General features: G+C 36.4%; 1 protein-coding gene across 1 annotated transcript; it reads right to left on the bottom strand.

The window, feature by feature from the left end:
- Positions 1 to 18,652: 18,652 nt before the first annotated feature.
- Positions 18,653 to 19,470, bottom strand: LOC119536376 (60S ribosomal protein L7-like). The gene has a single exon (XM_037839137.1). It carries the CDS (start codon positions 19,460 to 19,462, stop codon positions 18,713 to 18,715), a length of 750 nt encoding a protein of 249 aa, XP_037695065.1. The 5' UTR covers positions 19,463 to 19,470; the 3' UTR covers positions 18,653 to 18,712.
- Positions 19,471 to 19,680: the final 210 nt, after the last annotated feature.

Here is a 19,680-nt window from a genome sequence, read left to right as displayed (position 1 = left end):
TACCAAAACTTCATCAATACAAGAAAATAAAATTACATTCCAATACCCTTCATAAATCTAGACACAAATATCTTTAAAATATTAGCCCAAAAAATCAACCTATGCATAAAAAGAGTAATGCATCATGGACAGGAGGAGTTTATCCAAGGAATAAAAGGAATAAAAACAGGCTTTATAATTCACCACATTAACAGAATAAAGGAGAAGATCAAATGATCATCTCAACAGATGCACAAAAGTTATTTGACAAAACACAGGACCCGACATGATTAAAATCACTCAGCAAACTGAAAGGGAAGAGAACTTTCTCAAACTGATAAAGGATTATTCTGATAAATCTTCAAGTAACATTGTTCCCAGTGTCAAAAGACTAATTTCTAGCTAAGATCAGGAACAAACCAAGAATATCTGCTTCAACACTGCTCTTCAGCATTGTGCTGGCTATCCTAGGTAATGCAACAAAGCGAGAAAAATAAATAAAAGACATAAGCACCTGAAAGGAAGAAGTAAAACTCTTCTTATGTGCTCATATTGAAGTTTTCCCTTTGAAATTAGAACTAAGACCAGGCTATCTACTATCCCCACATTTATTCATCATTGTAAATAGGTTCCTGGTGAGTACATAAGGCATGAAAAAGAGAAACATATAAGAACTGAAAGAGAAGAACTAAAATAGCTGTTATTCACAGATGTCTTTGTGTCTGTAGAGAATTGCAAGAGTATAGGTATAAACTACTAAAATCAATAAATAAATTTAGTAAGGGAGCTGGATACCAGGTCAATATAAAAAACAGCTATGTTTTCTCTATATTGTAACAAACCCTTTGAAAAATAAATTTTGTCAAATTTGTGCTATTTATCATAGCATTAAAAAGTAAAATATGCAGGAATAAATCCAAGAAATGGTGTGCAATATCTTTGCAAAGGAATCTACAAAGCAAAACTGGACTTTACATGGTGGAATATCAAAGAGAAAAAATGTACAGAGAGCACAAACTCCAGAGATCTGCCCAGGATGCTCAACTGAATACTGATCTTTGCAGGAGTAAGAGGAAACTACCAGAAGTTAGGGTGTCTTAGACCAGGCTGCTATGACAAATGTCATACACTGGTTGTCTTAACAGAAATTATTCTCTCATGGTTTCTGAGAACAGAAGTCCCAAACCAAGGTGTCAGCAAGGTCATGCTTTCTCCCCAAAATCTGTGGCATTCTGGTGATGGCTTGTCACAATCCGTGGGGTTCCGTGGCTTGCATCACTGCCCCTGGTCACATGGCACTGTCCTTGATCTCTTCTTGTGTCTTTCTCTGTCTTCTTTTGTTTTCTCATAAGGCCTCCAGTAATACGGATTAAGGCCCACACTCATTCAGTTTGGCCACATCTAAATTGGACCTTGGAAGATCCTATTCACAAATGGGTCCACACCTTAATTAATAATTCTTTTAATAATGATTAAAAATTTTTTTTCATTAAAATCTGGAGGCAGGGTAGAGGGAAGTTGTGAAAAAATAAGCACTTTATTTCCAGTTCTACCTTTTCTTCTTTCTATTATCCATCTCCCCAATTGATTCACAGATAGGATTTGTCACTTGTAATTATCTAGCAAATGTGAGAAAGTATCCAAGGGATATAATTTTTCCTTTAACTTCAATATCATTCATACATCAGATTAACTTAACATTGTAAACTGGGAAAATCTAGTCGGTAGATTTGGGAATAATACATGGATACATTGAGACAGTATTGAAGGAGCCAAAATCAAATCAATGATGTTTTACTATTCATCCTTCCCTTGTCCTCTGTGCATTTTGTATTCAAAATTTTTAGCTAATTGGATTGACAAAATAATGTTAAAATATCAAATTGGAGGTGTATTGCAGTTTGAGCACACAAGAGTCAGACAGGTGTTGCATCTGATGTACATTGAGCAGCAGCATAATTTTATTGGTCTGGGACAATTCCCAGCATTCCATGGGGCTGGCTGCTCTAATCCTGTCATTACTTCCATTAGCTCAACTCAGGCTACTGGAAAATCCCTAACTGCTCTACACCATCACTTTTCTACACTTCCTGCTCCTCAAAATCTCAACCAAAAAATCTCCAGTTGTGTAATGGAAATGAGTGAGGAAGACATTTTTGTCCAGTTCTATTCATAAAATGGCCACTCCCAAAGTGAAAAATGCTCACGGTGTCTCAGGAGGAAATAGAGACTTACTATTCCTACTATGTTTCCTATCAGTGAAAAAGCAGGAATTCAAACCACAGAGTAGAGAGTCTCTCCCTAAATCAGGAGTCAGACCTAAAAGGAAGCATGAAACTTGAACCTTTTTCTGGTCTCTTTCCAACCATTGACCTTTCAGAGTTCTCTCATCCTCAGCTGTGGAATCTATCCAGCTCTCTCCTATAGAGGAAAGTAATAATCTTCTCTTATTTCATTATTTTTTGAAGTGCCTTCAGGGAACTGAAAACACATGCAAACAGTTAAACTCCTACTGAGACTAAAATACCATTTCCATAGTTTACTAAGCATGATAAGATCACACAGGTTTTATTTTTAATTCATTTAAAGAGAGATTTTGGATTTTGATTCCTTCTCTCTCTCTCTCTCTCCTCTCTCTCTTTCCCCCACCTCCCCTTCCCTCCCTCCTTCTCTCATTTCCTCTTCTAATGCATGGGTATCCCCATTATTTAGTCCTTAGGAGGCTGAGATCATATAAATATGACTCATAGTTGAGTTAGAGACTTAAAAATTGCAGAGAAATGAAATAATTATAAAACTATTCATGTTAGATGGTATTTCCTTATTTCCTTTTCAATTCCTCATAGAATAGAAGGCCTGTGCAAGTGTTTTCAAGAAAGCTAAACATGCAAAAATTAAATCAAGTATTAAAACAACTTTAGCAATCATAGATAAAGCTTGTTTTTAAAGCTGATATTTCAGTATACTTTTGATGAATTGACTTCAAATGGATATGAACTGCCAGCCAAACCAAACTGTGCTGGTGGATTCTATATCAATCCCCATGGAAATCCTCAGTTGGAAGATAAGTCACGGTCCATCCACCACCTCTCTACCTTAGAGAAGACCTCTGCCTTCTAACGTGATTTGCCAGCACGTTTATCAGCTGTCAGTTTCAGCTTACCTTTTTGGCTAGGTTACTTGCATGCTTTTACTTTGTTTCTGTTTTGTTTTCCCTTGTTGTTGAGCTAGTAGGCATATGTCCAGCATTTGGGGGGCATTATACTGCTCTTGGCTCTGAAGCTTATGTTTAAAGTAACCTTCAATTTTTATTTTCAGATGAAATACTCAAAGCAGCATTCCCTGATGCTCAAGAGGCCCAGTGTAATGACCTCTATGCATTACCTTCTCCCATGGGTGGCAAGTGCCTCGAGAAGGTTATCATGAGCTTCATCAATCCATGTCAACACCAATGGGAAGGCTAGGTTTTCAGACTTGGATGAGTTGGTCTTTCTCTTCTTCTATGTCCCCCTGGAAATTAAGATCATTCATTACCATCTGTTCAGGAAACTCAGAGGTTACAAAATGTTGTAAGTCTGAGCTCCTGTGGAAGAAACTTATTGAAGGGGAAGTAAAGAAGTCATTTAACTGCATAGACCTTCTCCCATCCGGTTGATAATTTAGCACAGCATCAGGTGATGTTTCCCTTATTGGTCCATAGAGAAACAAAACTTCCCTGTCCCTGGGCCATTGGTTCTTGAGCTCCCTAGCTTAGTTGTTAGCTAGATCAGATCCCATGGGACACCATGTGTGTTCCACTGAGAAAACTTGGAAGTGGAAAGCAAAGCTCCCAGGGTAGGTGGTGTGTTTAAGCATATTGTGACCCAGGGATTCTGTCCTTCAAATGCAGCCCTGGAACAGTGTGTCAGCAAAGTGAGACAGAGAAGATTTCACATTACATGTTAGAATGGTTCTCTAAAGTGAACATGAGGTCCAACCCTCCATGTTCTACCCAGGAGGTCCTACACTCCTTCTCACCCAGAGAAGTCTAACTTCTAAAAAGAAGAAGTAAGAAACAAAACAGCATCTAGTAAGAATAAAACTCTCTGGGCTCTAGGGTCAAAGATAACTAAGTTCGAATCGCTGCCATGCCTTTGCTATATTCTAGCTCTGGTACTGAGGGCTGGTAAATCAATGTCCTTGAATCTCCTTTTTCCCCTCTGTTGTATTAGTAGAACAATAGCTTGGAGGGTAATTCTGCAGAGAAAATGAGGTAATACAGGTAAAAATTCCTTTCCATAGCCCCTGTCTTTGTAGTGGTTGCTCAATAATGTTGAATTTCCACCTTCCTGAGAGTCACTTTTCCTTCCATTTTCTTCCTAAAATTAAGGCCTGTGTTTTGCTTGTAACTTGGGAGCTTTATGGACCTACACTCAGGCAAGAGTATAGCCCCTTTGTCACCAGTTTCATTCCCAGAATGCCACACTCTTCCCTGAGTATCTAACTTTAGCAGAGGTCTGAAGTTAGGACACTCTCCCGAGGAGAGATTAAACACTGCATTCATTATGGCAGCTGGACGGCTGCATTATTGCTCTTCCAAGAGGGAGAGATTTATGGGTGTACTTAATGAATGCTAATAGTTTTCTTATCAGTGGGTAGCAATACAAACATTTTTGGGTATGGCAAGGTTAAAGTAAACCTTCAGCGTAGCCTTACACAACTTGAAAGCTAGTGATTAGTTCTTGACAAGCTTGGCTAATAACAAGAGCTCCTGGAAGGCTGCATCGGTCTGGTTTAGCCAGAATACATTATTCTTTAGTGTTTTCGATTTCAAATCTGTCCTCTCAGAACTGGGCTGTCACACAAATGCATGTGGCTTTTGTGCTTTTCTTAAACCTCAAGGTGGTTGTACTCTTTAACCAATGTAATCTGGTTGCTGAGTAAAGGAAATCCAAAAAGCTTTCCTAATCATTTAGGGAAAAAAAAGTCCACGTAATCTAATTTTGCTTTGCAAATAGATTCAGAATCAGCTAACATTTTTCAGGCACCTACAATTTATTAAAAATGTCATTAGTCTCTTTCACATATATATGCCATTTAATTTTCACAGTATCCCTGTGAAGTTTGCCTTCCAAGAAAACTGGAACTTCAAGAGTGTATATAAGCTGTCCAAGGTCACATTTTCAAACCTGTATCTGACTCCAAGTCCAGTGCCCTCAGCTGAAGGTGTTTATAGTGCATTTCAAGGTCAGTCAGCCTGTTCTTCCAATAAACAATAAAACGAGACTAGAGAGCTTAAATTTAAATTTTTTCATGAGGTGATATTTTCTAAGTGGCTATAGCACTGAGGTTTCCAAAGAGGAAAGAATGTGTGACTCAGAGCTAAAAATAAATGTTTTTATACTGATAAACAATAGTCATATCAATCAATTTACACAAATTATATACTGGCATGGGTTTTAAATAATGTTCTCTAACATATAGTTATAGAAATAGCAGCTCAACAAAACAATTTCATGTAATAACCTCCGTGTAGCTCAGTTTCTCTGACACCTCCAGCAGTGGCTATGATGCAACTCACACAAGGAAGATATTTCATGTCAAAAGCTTGTTACTCCAAAAATCACCCTGAGTCTAATTTCAAATTTCATAGCTTTTTCTCCTCCTCTTTTCAAGAAAGTAATTAATGGGGAAAACAATATGCACTAGTGTAAATAACCTTAGCTTTGGTTTCAGAAAGTGGTTCCATCTCTGGAAACAGTTCACCTTGGGAGAAGTAACTCAGCTTCTGCAAACTAAGCTCCTTTACTTTTAAAATTAGGGTGATGCTATCTAGTTCCTAAGACTGTGTTCTGAAAGAACATTGGTCAAATTTTAGTTTGCAGGCTGAGAAACCTCTACCAACCCCACACAATTAAGGATTTTTCCTTTCTTGTGAGGGACAAATGGAATGAACAAACTGTGACTGATTTCTATTACACTAAAATAAGTCACATAAGAACTGTGTGCAGGCTTCCCAGAAGATAAATTCCATACCATGCAACACCTTAGTGCTTCATGTGTTTCCTTAGTAATCTAGGGGTCCGTCTGCTGACTTCCCTCCACTCGAGGGAAAGGAGGTGTGAAGGAGGCTCAGAGTCATTTCTGTATGAAGACAGAGAATAGGGGTTCAAGCCTCTCATGGGGAGCAGTCACTTAGATGGGAGAGCTCTCTATGTTAGTACCCCACCGTCTCCAAAAAAAAAGAGTGGTCTGGAACCACTTAGATGTTTGAGAAAGAGCAAACCTAAAAAATAATGTGGGTAAAGTCTAAATATCATTTAGTCCTATTTTGTGAGACAACAAAAGATCCAAGGAAAAAGCATTTGACTTGGGTCAGTCTTAGAGTCTTAAAATTTCTGCCTTATTGTTTATTTTAACACAGCAAGAATCCAAATCACCCTGAATTATGGCACAATCTGAAAACAGAAAATATAGGCAATCTCCCAGTTCAGAGAAGACCCATAATTAGGCACTGAAGGAAGGTAGTTGCTTTTCCATTTTTCACTCCCTCTAATGTGGGAGTGAATGACCACGGCTTAGCACAATCAGGTGCTATCCAACCAGCCAAACAAACCATCAGACCTAAAAGGAACTTTCACTCAGCAATTCCACAGCAACAAAGCTTTAGTTTTTTTTCTAACTTGACTCAAAGGATGCACTAGTAGCATGATCTATATGGTCCATTAAAGGGGTTTACTTTATGGGGTCAAGATATACTAAAACTGCATTCATCCCCTTAGACCAATAGGGACATCTGCCATGAAAAGCATCTCAAATCACCTCCACTATCTCAGAGAGCAACTCAGGTCCAGAAGGATCTAGCAGTATGATTTGATTTCCCTAATTCATTCACCCTTCTCTATACTTGATGACACATCCCAACAGAGAGGCCCATGGCTTTTCATGACCACATGCAAAGATCATCAATGTGTATTTATGTAGCAGCCCACCTACCTGCCTGCAAACCTTGGCTTTGCAGATGCCTTCACTGTCAACCAGCTTCCTCCACCTGATTTTTCCACTTCAGATAGCTCCCTTGGTTTGGTTAAATTCACAGGATAGGTGAGTCCTCCAAGAATACAATCTTCTCTGAAAACTGCTAGATTCAAAACAAATGAAACTTCTGCTGGTAGATGGCAGAGTACGGGTGTCAACTCAATCCATTAGAAAAAGTTTGTGTTTTGAAATCCTCCCACTCTATTTAAAAGATGTGCAGGTGTCATATCCTGAACTCAACTCCACTCAGATTTTTTTCTGACTTAATGAACCAACCATCATATTATTCTTGGAAGTAGAGTCATTTTGGAAGTGATCGAAATTCATCCTTGTCGGTGTCAAGGTTTGTCAAATATCTCAAAGTCCCTGGGAATGAGTATGGCAGAGATATATTAAATTGAAGACAAATATAGAAACTTAAAAATAAAGCATCTTGAGTTGCAAATCTTTCGTCTTCATAATCTGCCAAAACTCAAATTTTGGAAGCCTGAAAATAAGGACGTGACAATGAAAATACACATTGCTTGTTCCAAGAGAAACTTCAGTTTCACCACCATGATCTCACTCCTATTTCTATCCCACTTCTCTTGCCCAACTTAAATCTCAAGGAAACAAATCAGGGTCAGCAGAATATGCTTGAGGTTAGATTGCTCAATTTGCTGAAACCCCTGTTGTGTACAGCGTGTGACACTGTGTACACGTTAGAATCAACATCTCCTGCTTCTCCAGCTGACAGTCAGCTGCATTCTCTCTTAGTCTCCCAGCATTCACAGAGCCTCTTTGAAGAGGGCAACATCTGGAGGCTGCTCAGAGCTGCTAAACACCTGTTGTTTGACACAGGCTGGGTGGGAGTGCGGGTGAGTGGGTGTAAACCTCTCCCCACTGCACAAAGTCATCCTGATTATAACAAATTGCCTTGTCAACCACACTAGATACTTAGTTATTAATGGAAATAATAGCAGAGTAGATCAGTGTTACATTCCGTAATCAAAAAGATCAAAGGGAGCTAATATGACAAACAGTTAACAGTGAAGGCATTCTAATGAGATAAAAACTGCTTTCAGCTCCCCCTTCCCAAAGGCACCAATTGGAATAATTATCAATAATAAATAATGCCATTTAATCTGGGGCATTATTCTTAATACCAAAAGGCCAGTCACACCAGTGTGGCTTTTTACTACTAGATAAAATTGGATTCAGTGTTAAAAATGAAAATAAAAACAAAGCACAAACAAAAGACCTTAATTGCATTCTGCTGTTGTTATAGGGCTACATGAGCATGAACCATTTAACTGATCTCAGCTGGCTCAGCCTAACTCCCATTGCCTTTGGATGTGATTGCAAACATTTGAGCATTGAGCCATTTCAGTTCTTTAATAATGGAGGCAGGATACAGAGTCTGATGAACCCCTCCCTGAGTTATCATTTAGGAGAATATTGCTATCACAGTAAAGTACTTGTCATATTTACCCAATCTTTCTCACCATTAAGTCGCACCCCTTGCTTCTTAGAAGCACTTCACAAATATTGGTATGCACCAAGGCCATTCTCAGGAGGAAGACAGATATTTTTATCTCCCTTCCTGGGATAGAGAAAATTGCATGAGATAATTGACCATGGGCCTTTTTAGTCTTACAAAGTCTTCAATTGGCATTTCACACTCAAATTACTGAGTTTACATCATTCTATAAAAATCACACAACATTTGGTTATTACTTCATACATTTCACCAAGATTATTTAATAATACTGACTTTCTTCATAAAAATGAGGGTAAAGATGCCTAACAGTTGAAAAATAGCTAAGAATTCATTCAGGCATAAAATCTCAAAGTGGGGACAGAAGACTGATCTTACCTTTGAAAAAATAAAGAAACTGAAGCTTAGAGAGGTGCAAGTCAGAAGCCCTGGGCTTTAGCCCCTGGCTTTATCATTTCCTTATTTTACGAACATGAAATATCATTAAATACTTTGAATCTCAAAAATCTTCAGTTTCTTTTATTTGGGGATAATAATTCTTAACCTTCCTTTACCAGGAGCTAAAGAAAAATTAAAAGATTTCCCCTTGTATACTGTAAAACATTCTATATAAAGTTATGGTATAATATTATATAACAATCATATCAGTAACCATGTTTCAAATGTAGCTTTTCAAAAATCTTTTTTATTTTGAAATAATTTCAACCTCCAGGAAAGCTACAATAATACAAAAACAAATCAGAGAATTCCAATATACCCTCAACCCAGTTACCCACATTTACCAGATTTTAATATTTTTCTTTCTTCTTTTCTTTCTCTCCTTCTTCCTTCATCTCTCTCTCTCTCTTCTCACTTTCTTTCTTAAACATTTGAGAGTAAGTTACATATTTTCTTCTCTGTTAACACTCAATACTTTCATGTATATTTCCTAAGAACAAGAATGTTCAGCTATGTAACCACATTAAGTACAGTATCAAGTTCAAGAAACTTAACACTGATATAAAACACAATCCATATTCTGATTTTTCAATTATGCCAATAATGACCTTTTGCGCATGTTCTACTTCATTATTAATCTAGTTCATGATGATGTTTTGCATTTCATTGTCATTGGCTCTTTAGTCTAATGATGTTTTTAGTCTCCCAAGCAAACAACAAAGTGACATTAATCACATAAATAATACTGTGCTACCATCACCACTCTCCATTACCAAAACGTTTCCATCACTCCAAGCAAACACCCTACACCCATCATGCATTAACTCTCTATTGCCTACTGCCCCCCAACACTGGAAACCTGTATTCTATTTCAGTCTGTCTTAATTTGCATATTCTAGTTTGATTTCTTGCTTTCCATTCACCTGTTTATATACCTAGAAGTGGGATTGCCAGTCACATGATAGTTCTGTTTAAGATTTTGAGGAACCACCAAACTGTTTTTCACCACAGCTGCACCATTTTACATTCCCAATAATAATGTAAGAGGGTTCCAATTTCTCCCATCCATTCCATCAGTTGTTGTTTTCTGTTGTTTTACTTTTTATCATAGCCATTTTAGTGTGTATGAGGTGGTATTCTGTAGTGTATTCATCTCAACTATAGACATTCTGATAATGCACCACTATGTTTCAGCATGTTCTCTAAACTAAGAACATTTTCTACATGCCTCTTTCAAAGTCATAATAATCTAGAATAGCTGGAAGAATATATCTGATACTGTTGAAATGCAATCCAGTATCCTTGATTCTGGAAGATGACTGTACAACTATATAGCTTACACAGTGTGACCGCGTGATTGTGAATACTTATGGTTCACACTCCCTTTATCCAGTGTGTGGACAGATGAGTAGAAAAATGGGGACAAAGTAAATGAATAATAGTGGGGGAGGAGGGGTATGGGATGTTTGGGATGTTCTTTTCTAACTTTTATTTTTATTCTTATTTTTACTTTTATTTTTTGGAGTAATAAAAATGTTCAAAAATTGTGGTGATGAATGCACAACTATATGATGATACTGTGAACAATTGTACACTTTGGATGATTATATGGTATGTGAATATATTTCAGTAAAATTGCATTAATTTTTTTAAAAAGTCATAATAATCTGTTATCAAATCGATAGTAAAATTCCCCAATTGTACCAAATGTCTTCCTATCTATCTCTCTACCTATCTATCTATCCATCCATCTATCCATCTAACTATCTATCTGCAGCATGGTGGAGCACCTGATTAACTGTAGGATATAATACTTCACTTTCCCCTGTTGCTTGTAACGTTCTGCCCCAAGTGGCACATCTTTAAATGATACTGGATAGCATTTAGTTTTTTACAGCTCAAATTATGATACTCACATCTCCAATTAATATTTATATAGATGCAATGTCAGAACACCATTTATTGGCTTTTAATATTAAAATCAATTTACAGCCAAAGTATACATCTTAACAGTAATACAAATATTGTAGCATTGACAATGTAACATATCTCACAGAAACTGGAGGATAGGAGTGAGAAATGTCAGCTGGAGAAAAGGGTAGGGGCTCAACAGTTCTCATTTTGTATAATTGGTAGTCAAGTTAATTTATATTAGCTAGTAAATTAAAATCTATGTTAAATTAAATTACAATAGAATTGTTTTCAGCAAAACACTCTGGATAACTTGACCAAGCATTCATCTGAAAACATGCTGAATAAGATACACTTTAAAAACATGAGTTGGCAAGAAAATAAGAAATACTTGGAGACCAAAACTAAGTAAATACAGGAATCTGCTAGAGGTAATCAGAGCAAATGAAGCAGACTTTTTTCCTTCTTTTTAACTTTTTGTTGTGGTAACATATCTATAGCTCGAAATTTTCCATTTTATTACTTTCAAGTGTTCAGGTGTATTGATCACATTCACAAAAGGCCATTTGCTAAAATTGGTGAACTTGGGCTACAATCTTCAAAGCTTGGGATGCCATAAAAGAAGAGGAAAAGAGATCAGGACCAACAAAAGTGGGCAGTATTATAAAACATACCCAAAAAGCCGAACCCAGACAGTTCTGGTTTTGTGGGTACCTGAAACTTATCAAATTTGTAAGGGTTCTGTTGAGAAAAAGAATACATTTCAAATGTGTAACCACTCCAAGGACTGGAAAGGACCAGGGTAAGTGAGGGTGCTAAAACTTCAAGCTCCATCGGCGAGCCACCCTGTACTAAATGCTGCAGAATGTGGGAGAAGCAACAATAAACTACCAGGGAACTTCCATGACAAACTCTTTTTCCTTGGTAAGTCGTAAAATCAAACCGGCCCCTTTAGGGTGTGGGCATTCAGAAAAATAAAAAAGCAAATGGAATTTAGAGGAATCCCAAGTTGGTAGAGCTTCCACTCAGCTTGCAAAAACACCTTCAACCAATGCTATTCAAAAAAGGATGGTACATTTGGAGTGTAAATAAGTATATATAAAAAACTGAATGCAGAAAATGTGCATAACTCCTTTAAATCAATTAAGAGAAAAAAGAAAATCAAAGAAATAGGCAAAAACCATCACTGAAGGGAAAAGATAAATAGCATACAAATATATTAAAAATAATCAAGAGCATTAAAATTTAGAGAAATAAAAATCGAAATTAAATGAGTTAGCTTCATATCTAACAGAGGATTGCAATTTAAAATTCTGACAAAACTACATACAGCAGGAACTCATACACTTCTGATCAGAGTGGAAATCACTACATCCACTTTGGACAGTGGTTTATCTTTCTCTGGTAAAGAAGATGTGCTTACCTTACAATGGAGGATTTCCACTCCTAAAGCAATTTTATCAAACTGCAGTTCTGAACCCGTTAGTGGTCTGTAACATAAACTTTTTTTTTAAAAGACAGAATAGCAAAATCACAGGTAGTAAGGTTAGTTATTGTTCCACGAAACATTTTTATTCTTGTATTTGTGTGTGTGCGTATGTGTGTACATGTGTATGTGTGTGTGCTGGGATTGTGATAGGAAATGTTTTACTTCCTACGAGTCTTTTTTTAAATGATTGAACAATATTGTACTGAACTGCAGCCCCAGGCCAAACCCAGACTGGGGACTGCTTTTGTCTGGCCCAGGAGCTAAGGGTACATTTTATGTTTGTAAATTGTTGTAAAAATCAATCAAACAAACAAAACAAATACGAATATGCAATAAAAACAGTGTGTAGCCCTCAAAGACTAAAATATTTCCTATCTGGCTCTCTCCTGAAAGTTTGGCCTTGTGTGTCCTTGAAACACCCTTGGTCACGTGGTCTAGGAGACGTGTTCAAGAATATTCACTGCTGCGTTATTTGCTTGAGTAGATGCACTGAAATGTATGCAAATGTGCATCAACAATAGAACAGTTATGTAAATTGTTTTCCTATATAATGGAATTCTACATAGGAGTAAAAATGAATGAATTACAACATCTCAGAAATAAAAGCTGAGCAGGAAAGGCAAGTTGCAGAAAAAGGTATTCAGTGTAAGCCAATGTATGTAAAGTTCAAAAGCATAAGAAACACATTATTTAGAGTTACAAACATTTGGCAGAATTGTAACCAAAAGCAAGAGAATTATAAACACTATTCAGAATACTAGTGACTTCTGTAGGGGTCAAATAGAGAGTAGGGGGGGCTAGGCATATAAGAGATTTAAAAATCGTGTTAGAGATTACACATACTTTGAAAATTTTATTTTGTTTTCATTCATTACTCAATAAAAAATATTTTAATGAACAATGTGAAAATGATAAGCATGGCAAAATTTTAAATAAAATAACTATAATTGGAAGGTGAAGGAAGAAAGGGGGTACCCATATTCACAGGCTAACTCTTTAAATCTGCTAAATTAAGAAATGAGGGAATAAAAATCGTGTTTTTAGACATGGCAGAAATTTCTAGAACCAAAAGCAGAACAGTTAAAAGTGGTTATCTCTGGTATATTGGATGGGGGATGGGAGAGGTTGGTCAAGAGTATTCTCTTTTCATTTTACTCTCTACTATTATTTTAAAGCAACTTACTCATCATGTCAAATAAACAAAAAATATATATATATACATATATATGTTTGTGTGTATGTATGTAGGTAGGTATGTGTTGGTATTAGAATTCTAAAAGTGATAGAAAACCTACTCTTGATATGTGCTGAGATGTGACGTGCACTTACCTTGGATATTGAATATTAATATTAAATTTTTAAAATCCTGGTAACTGAATCTTCATCTGATAGAAGTCCCCTGCAGGTGGAGTCTGCTCCCTGTTATCTGCCCTCCGTCTCCTGGATGTTCTCTATCTTTCCAACTTGAATGCCCATCTCCCTGCATACATATTCCTTCCCAACACCCCATCTCCCCAGGAGCAAAAGCCACAATCCTTTAAGGCACAAGTCAGATGTGACTTCATCCACAAAAGTCTCCCTGCTATACCCCTGAACCCCACCTCAAAGTAAACCCTGTCTCCTTCAAACTCGTAGAGTCTCCTTCCACCTCCTTTTGATGTTTTACTTTCTATCTAAAAAAAAAAAAAAGTCACTATTCATGTAAATTTATCTTAAAAAGTCAAAAGCTATGGAAATTATTCATCTTCATTATTAGATGCTAGACTGCTTGAAGACTAATTAATTAATATTTGGATAAGGTGTAAAGCCTTGCACTGTTTTCACATCAGGAAAACTGAAAGTTTTGCAAAATGAATGAATTCTTGGGTCAACTGGCCTACTCAAGAGAGTTTAACTTAACCTTATTTTGAAAGCCATATCTATATAAAAATATAGCATATATACATACATATTCACATACACACGGACACACATAGACACATATATGCATTTAAGTATATCTATAGTCATATACATATATACACATATGCATTTGTGTGTGTGTGTGTGTAAAATAGAGCCATTATGCTTTATTAGGAATCTTTCCATGGGTAGATGATGTTTAACAACAGTTTCTCTGCAAGGAACACTCAGGAAGAATGAATAAATGAAGATTAATGTCACTTGCACAAGACTATTTGTGTCCCTTCCCTGGATGACTAATCAGGCTGCTCTATGGCTTTTTCTCAGAGAAATATCTAGCTCACAATCATATTTGTAATATTTACCTCAGAGTTGACAAAATACCTCAGTTACCTCTCCTTACAATTATTTTAGGATTCTGTCCCATAATTTCATGGAAAAGAATGTCTATATGTGGGGGAAATTTTTGATCAGTATAAAAGAAAATGTGGTACTGGACTACTTTCCCAAACAAGAAAAATTAGATCTCATCTTAGAAACCAGATCCAGGTACAAATGCTGTAATATCTTTTCTTGAAAAACAGAAAACAAAAATCAAATCCTTCTTTTTACCCCACATTCCCATCCACCTTTGCCACTTCTCTCCTGCCCACACTGCAGCTCAGTGATCCTCTTCACACAGTTGCTCTGGTAGGGTTTTGTAAATGCTTCTCTCCCCCATCCTTCCAAATCTAAGGGAGATTATAGCCTGCACTGTCAGGTAGACTCAGGGTACTGAACAAACTTATCCAGGCTTCCTAAATACCCTACTGTAAATCATTTCTTTACTAAATTATGCTCAAATTACCCAGGTTCAGAGTGGGATTTATGTCCTGCTACGACCCTGACTAATGATTCATGTTGGTGCTGAAGTTCATTCATTTCAGCATTACGTAATACTCTTATTGAATTTAAGCACCAAAAGTATCCATCGAACTGTTTATATACATTTTATTTTCCTTTTAAATTTTCCTATTGCAAAAAATGCTACTCTAATTATTCTTGTCTGTCTTTTCTACACATATGTAAGGGTTTCTCTAAAATATGCATCTGGTAGGTGGTGTAATTTCTGGGTTATAGGAAATACATCTTCCTCTTTCAACATTGTGTCAAAATGCTTTTCAAAATAGTATCTATTTACAGTTCTACCAGCAGGGTAATAGACTTCACATTTCTCTACAAAACCACCAACACTGGTAATGGAAGACTAATTTTTGGCAACTATTTGGATGCAAAGTGGTATCTCATTTTGTTTTTAATTTGCATATCCGGTTTTACTAATGCAGTTGAACATTTTTTGTACCTATACCAACTGTTTGAGTTTCATCTCCTAAGAATTGTCCTTAATTTTCTTTGCCCATTTTCCTATTGGATAGCTTGCCTTTCAGAAAATTACTTGTTCTGAATAGAAACCGTTTGTTACTTACATGTATGGCAAATACCTCCTAGTGTTTGGCTTGCATTTTCACTCTCATTATGGTATCTTTTCATGAACAGAAGTTCTTGATTTTAACATATTTAAATTTATCAGTGTTCTTATGGTCTGCATTTTGGTGGATTGTTTACAATACCCTTCCTATCTGAGTTCAATAGAAGATCTCCCTATATTTTCTTCTAAACTTTTACATCTTTGTCTTTTATATGGTACTCCTCAATTCATCTGTAAATTATTATCTTTGATATATGTAATCCAATAATCCTTCTCTGTAGATCATCTTCAACATGTTTTAAATATTCACATATTTTATTGCACCAGCCAACTTGTCTATGATTCTTAACAGCTCATGATAAAAGGTAGGAAAACACAACATGCTTTCTTTTTCTTTTACAGAGTTTTGTTTTGACACTTCAAAATTTGATTACATTTTAGAATCAACTTGTCGAGTTTCATAAAAACTTGTATGTTTTTGGGTTGGAAGTTTATTGAATCTTGGGTCAATTTTGGATGAACTGGTATTCTTATGATATTGATTCTATTTATCAACATGTTATATCTATTCATTTATTTAGGACTTCTTTAATACCATTTACTAAGATTTTATAAGTTTCTGCATCACATAAGTCTCAAATATATTTTAATTGATTTATTCCTAGGATAATTACCTTTTTAAAAATTTCTCTATTAGAAAAATTGTGGGTTTAAAGAACAATCATGTATAAAATACATGACTCCCATATACCACCCCACTATAAACCCCTTGCATTGGTGTGGAACATTTGTTACTATTGATAATAGCATATTTTTTATAATTTTACTATTAATAAAAGTTCATGGTTTAACTCAGAGGCCACTGTGTAGTGTAGTTCAATGGATTCATTTTTAAAAATTTTTATTTTGTTGTCAAATATACAGTCTAACATTTCCGTAATCATATCACATATATATTTCAGTGCTGTTAATTGCCTTCACAATATTGTGCTACCATCACCACCATCCATTACAAAAATATTCCCATCATTCCAAATAGGAAAACCGTACATTTTAAGCCTTAACTTCCCATTCCCTTTCCCCACCACAACCCCTGGGAACCTACAAATGGCCAGAAAGGACATGAAAAGATACTCAGCATCATGAGCCATCAGGGAACTGCAAATCACCCATTAGAGTCACTGTTTTAAAAAAGAACAAACAGAAAATAACAAGTGTTGCAGAGGATGTGAAGAAATATTCTAGATTCTGACTCTATGAGTTTTTATATTCCTAATTTTAAAACAGTGAGATCATACAATATTTGACATTTGTGTCTGACTTATTTCACCTAACATACTAGCATCAAGGTTCATCCAAGTTTTCATATGTATCAGGACGTTTTATGGCTGAATAATATTCTGTTGTATGTATATACCAAATTTTATTTATTCATTCATTGGTTGATGGACACTTGGGTTGCTTCCAACTTTTGGCAATTGTGAATAATGCCACTATGAACATTGATGTGGAAATATCTGTTTAGTCCCTGCCTTCAATTCTTTGGGGTAATTATTTAGTAGTGGGATTGTTGGTCATATGGTAGTTCTATATTCAACTTTCTGAGGAACCACCAAAGTATCTTACACAGCAGCTGCATCATTTTAGATTCCCACCAGCAATGAATGTGTGTTCCTCTTTCTCCACATACTTTGCAACACATTATTTTTTTTTAATAGCAGCAACTCTAATGGGTGTGAAATGGTATCTTATTGAAGTTTTGATTTGCATTTCCCTGATGGTTCATGATGCTGAACATCTTTTCATGTGCTGTCTGGCCATTTGTATATCTTCTTCTGAGAGATGTCTGTTCAAGTCCTTTGCTCATTTTTAAATTGGGTTCTTTGTCTTTTTGTTGTTGACATGAAGGATTTCTTCACATAAACTAGATATTAATCCTTTATCATATGTGTGACTTCCAAATATTTTGTCTGCTTACATAGGTTGTCTTTTTTTACTTTCATGATAAAGTCCTTTGAGGAATAAAAGTTTTGATTTTTAATTGGGCCCCATTTATTAATTTTTCTTTTTTTGCTTGTGCTTTGGGTGTAAAGTGTAAGAAACTGTTGCCTAACACAAGGTCCTGAAGGCACCTCCCTATGTTTTCTTCTAGGAGTTTGATAGTCCTAGCTCTTATGTTTAGGTCTTTGATCCATTTTTAGGTGATTTTTTTGTAAATGGTATGAGGTAGGGGTCCTCCTTTTTTTTTTTCAAATGGAGATCCAGTTTCCCAGCACCATTTGTTAAAGATACTATTCTTTCCCAGTTTAGTGGTTATTCTTTCCCAACTGAGTGGTTGTTGCATCTTCTCAAAAATCAGTTGGCCATAAAAGTAAGGGTTGATTTCTGAACTCTCAGTTCTATTCCATATATCTGTAGGTCTGTCCTTGTGTCAGTACTATGCTGTTTTTACCACTGTAGCTCTGCAATGTGCCTTAATGTCAGGAGGTGTGAATCTTCCAACTTTGTTCTCCTTTTTCAAGAGATTTTTGGCTATTTGGGTCCACTTCCCTTCCACATAAATTTGATGACTGGCTTTTCCGTATCTGCAGAGAAGGCCGTTAGAATTTAGCTTGGGATTGGGATTGTATTGAATCTATACATTGCTTTGGATAGTATTGACTTCCGAAAGATATTTTGCCTTCCAATCCATGAATACAGAATTTCCTTCCATTTATTTATATCTTCTTTGATTGCTCTTGGCAGTGTTTTGTAGTTTTCTGTGTACAAGTCCTTTATATTCTTGATTTGATTTATTCCTACATATTTTAGTTGCCATTATGAATGGAATTTTTTTCTTGATTTCTTCTTCTGACTGCTCATTGCCTGTGTATAGAAACACTAGTGATTTTGGGATGTTGACCTTGTACCCCAACATTTAGCTCTAGGAGTTTTGTTGTGGATTTTTCAGGATTTTTTTTTTTTTTTTTAATTTGAAAGCAATCACTGTTTATTAACTGACCAGATTATAAAAGTAATCATAGTAGACACCTTAGTTCATCCTTCTAATAAGCCTATTGATCTGGTCTTCCCTGTTGCCAGCATCTCCCCCTTCTACAAAATGGGTGGTCTTTTTCTTCATCCCCCCTCTGGGAGACGATAATTTGAAGGGCCACAGGAAGTTGTTTGCTTCTTTGAAGCGTTTCCCAACAGTATAGATCTCATGAATCAGGTCTTCCATGCAGATGATGCCATATTTACCAAGCGATCGTGCAATCAAAGAGTTATCTGTCAAGGCAATCCGCTTCTTATTGATTTTGCCGTAACCACGCTTATAGATTAGTTCGTTTACTGACTTCAGGTTCGGGTACCCCCATGCAATATATGGTTCCACAATCCTCAGCATGTTAATTGAGGCCTTGTTGAGCTTAACAAAGGTGCCATTGAAGATTTGGCGAAGGCGAAGAAGTTGCAACACTTTTCGGACCTTTGGGCTCACACCATTGATACCTCTGATCCTGATGACAAATGCCAATTTGGGTTCCGCAGGTACATAGAAGTTGCCAGCTTTTCTTGCCATTCTAGCCATTCGAATCTCAGTTCTGTACATTTGCCTATATTCCTTATGATAGTGCTTGGCTTTTTCATAGATAAGCTTCCTCCTTGCCTTTCGGAGCATCTTTTGGGCAAACTTCTTTCTCAAGCGCTTGATCTTCAGTTCGGCAAAATTCCTTCGCTTTTTCTTGAGGGTTTCCGGCACAGCCGGCACCTTCTTCTTCTTCTTCTCTTCGACACCCTCCATGGTTCCAGCCGGAAAAGAGCCAGGATTTTTGTATATAGGATCATATCATTTGCAAATAGGGAAAGTTTCACTTCTTCTTTTCCAAGCCATCTGTCTTTTATTCCTTTTTCTTTCCTAATTGCTCTGGAAATAACTTCCAGTACAACGTTAAATAACAGCTGTGACAGTGGGCATCCTTGTCTTGTTCCTGATCTTAGAAGGAAAGCTTTCAGTCTTTT

The sequence above is a fragment of the Choloepus didactylus genome, chromosome 6, assembly GCF_015220235.1.
Source record: "Choloepus didactylus isolate mChoDid1 chromosome 6, mChoDid1.pri, whole genome shotgun sequence".
In the NCBI taxonomy this organism is placed as follows: domain Eukaryota; kingdom Metazoa; phylum Chordata; class Mammalia; order Pilosa; family Megalonychidae; genus Choloepus; species Choloepus didactylus.
This window is presented reverse-complemented; position numbering and strand designations above follow the sequence as displayed.

What these genes read in the sequence shown, in the direction of transcription:
- LOC119536376 (XM_037839137.1), bottom strand. Translation starts at nt 19,462, where the DNA reads ATGGAGGGTGTCGAAGAGAAGAAGAAGAAGAAGGTGCCGGCTGTGCCG.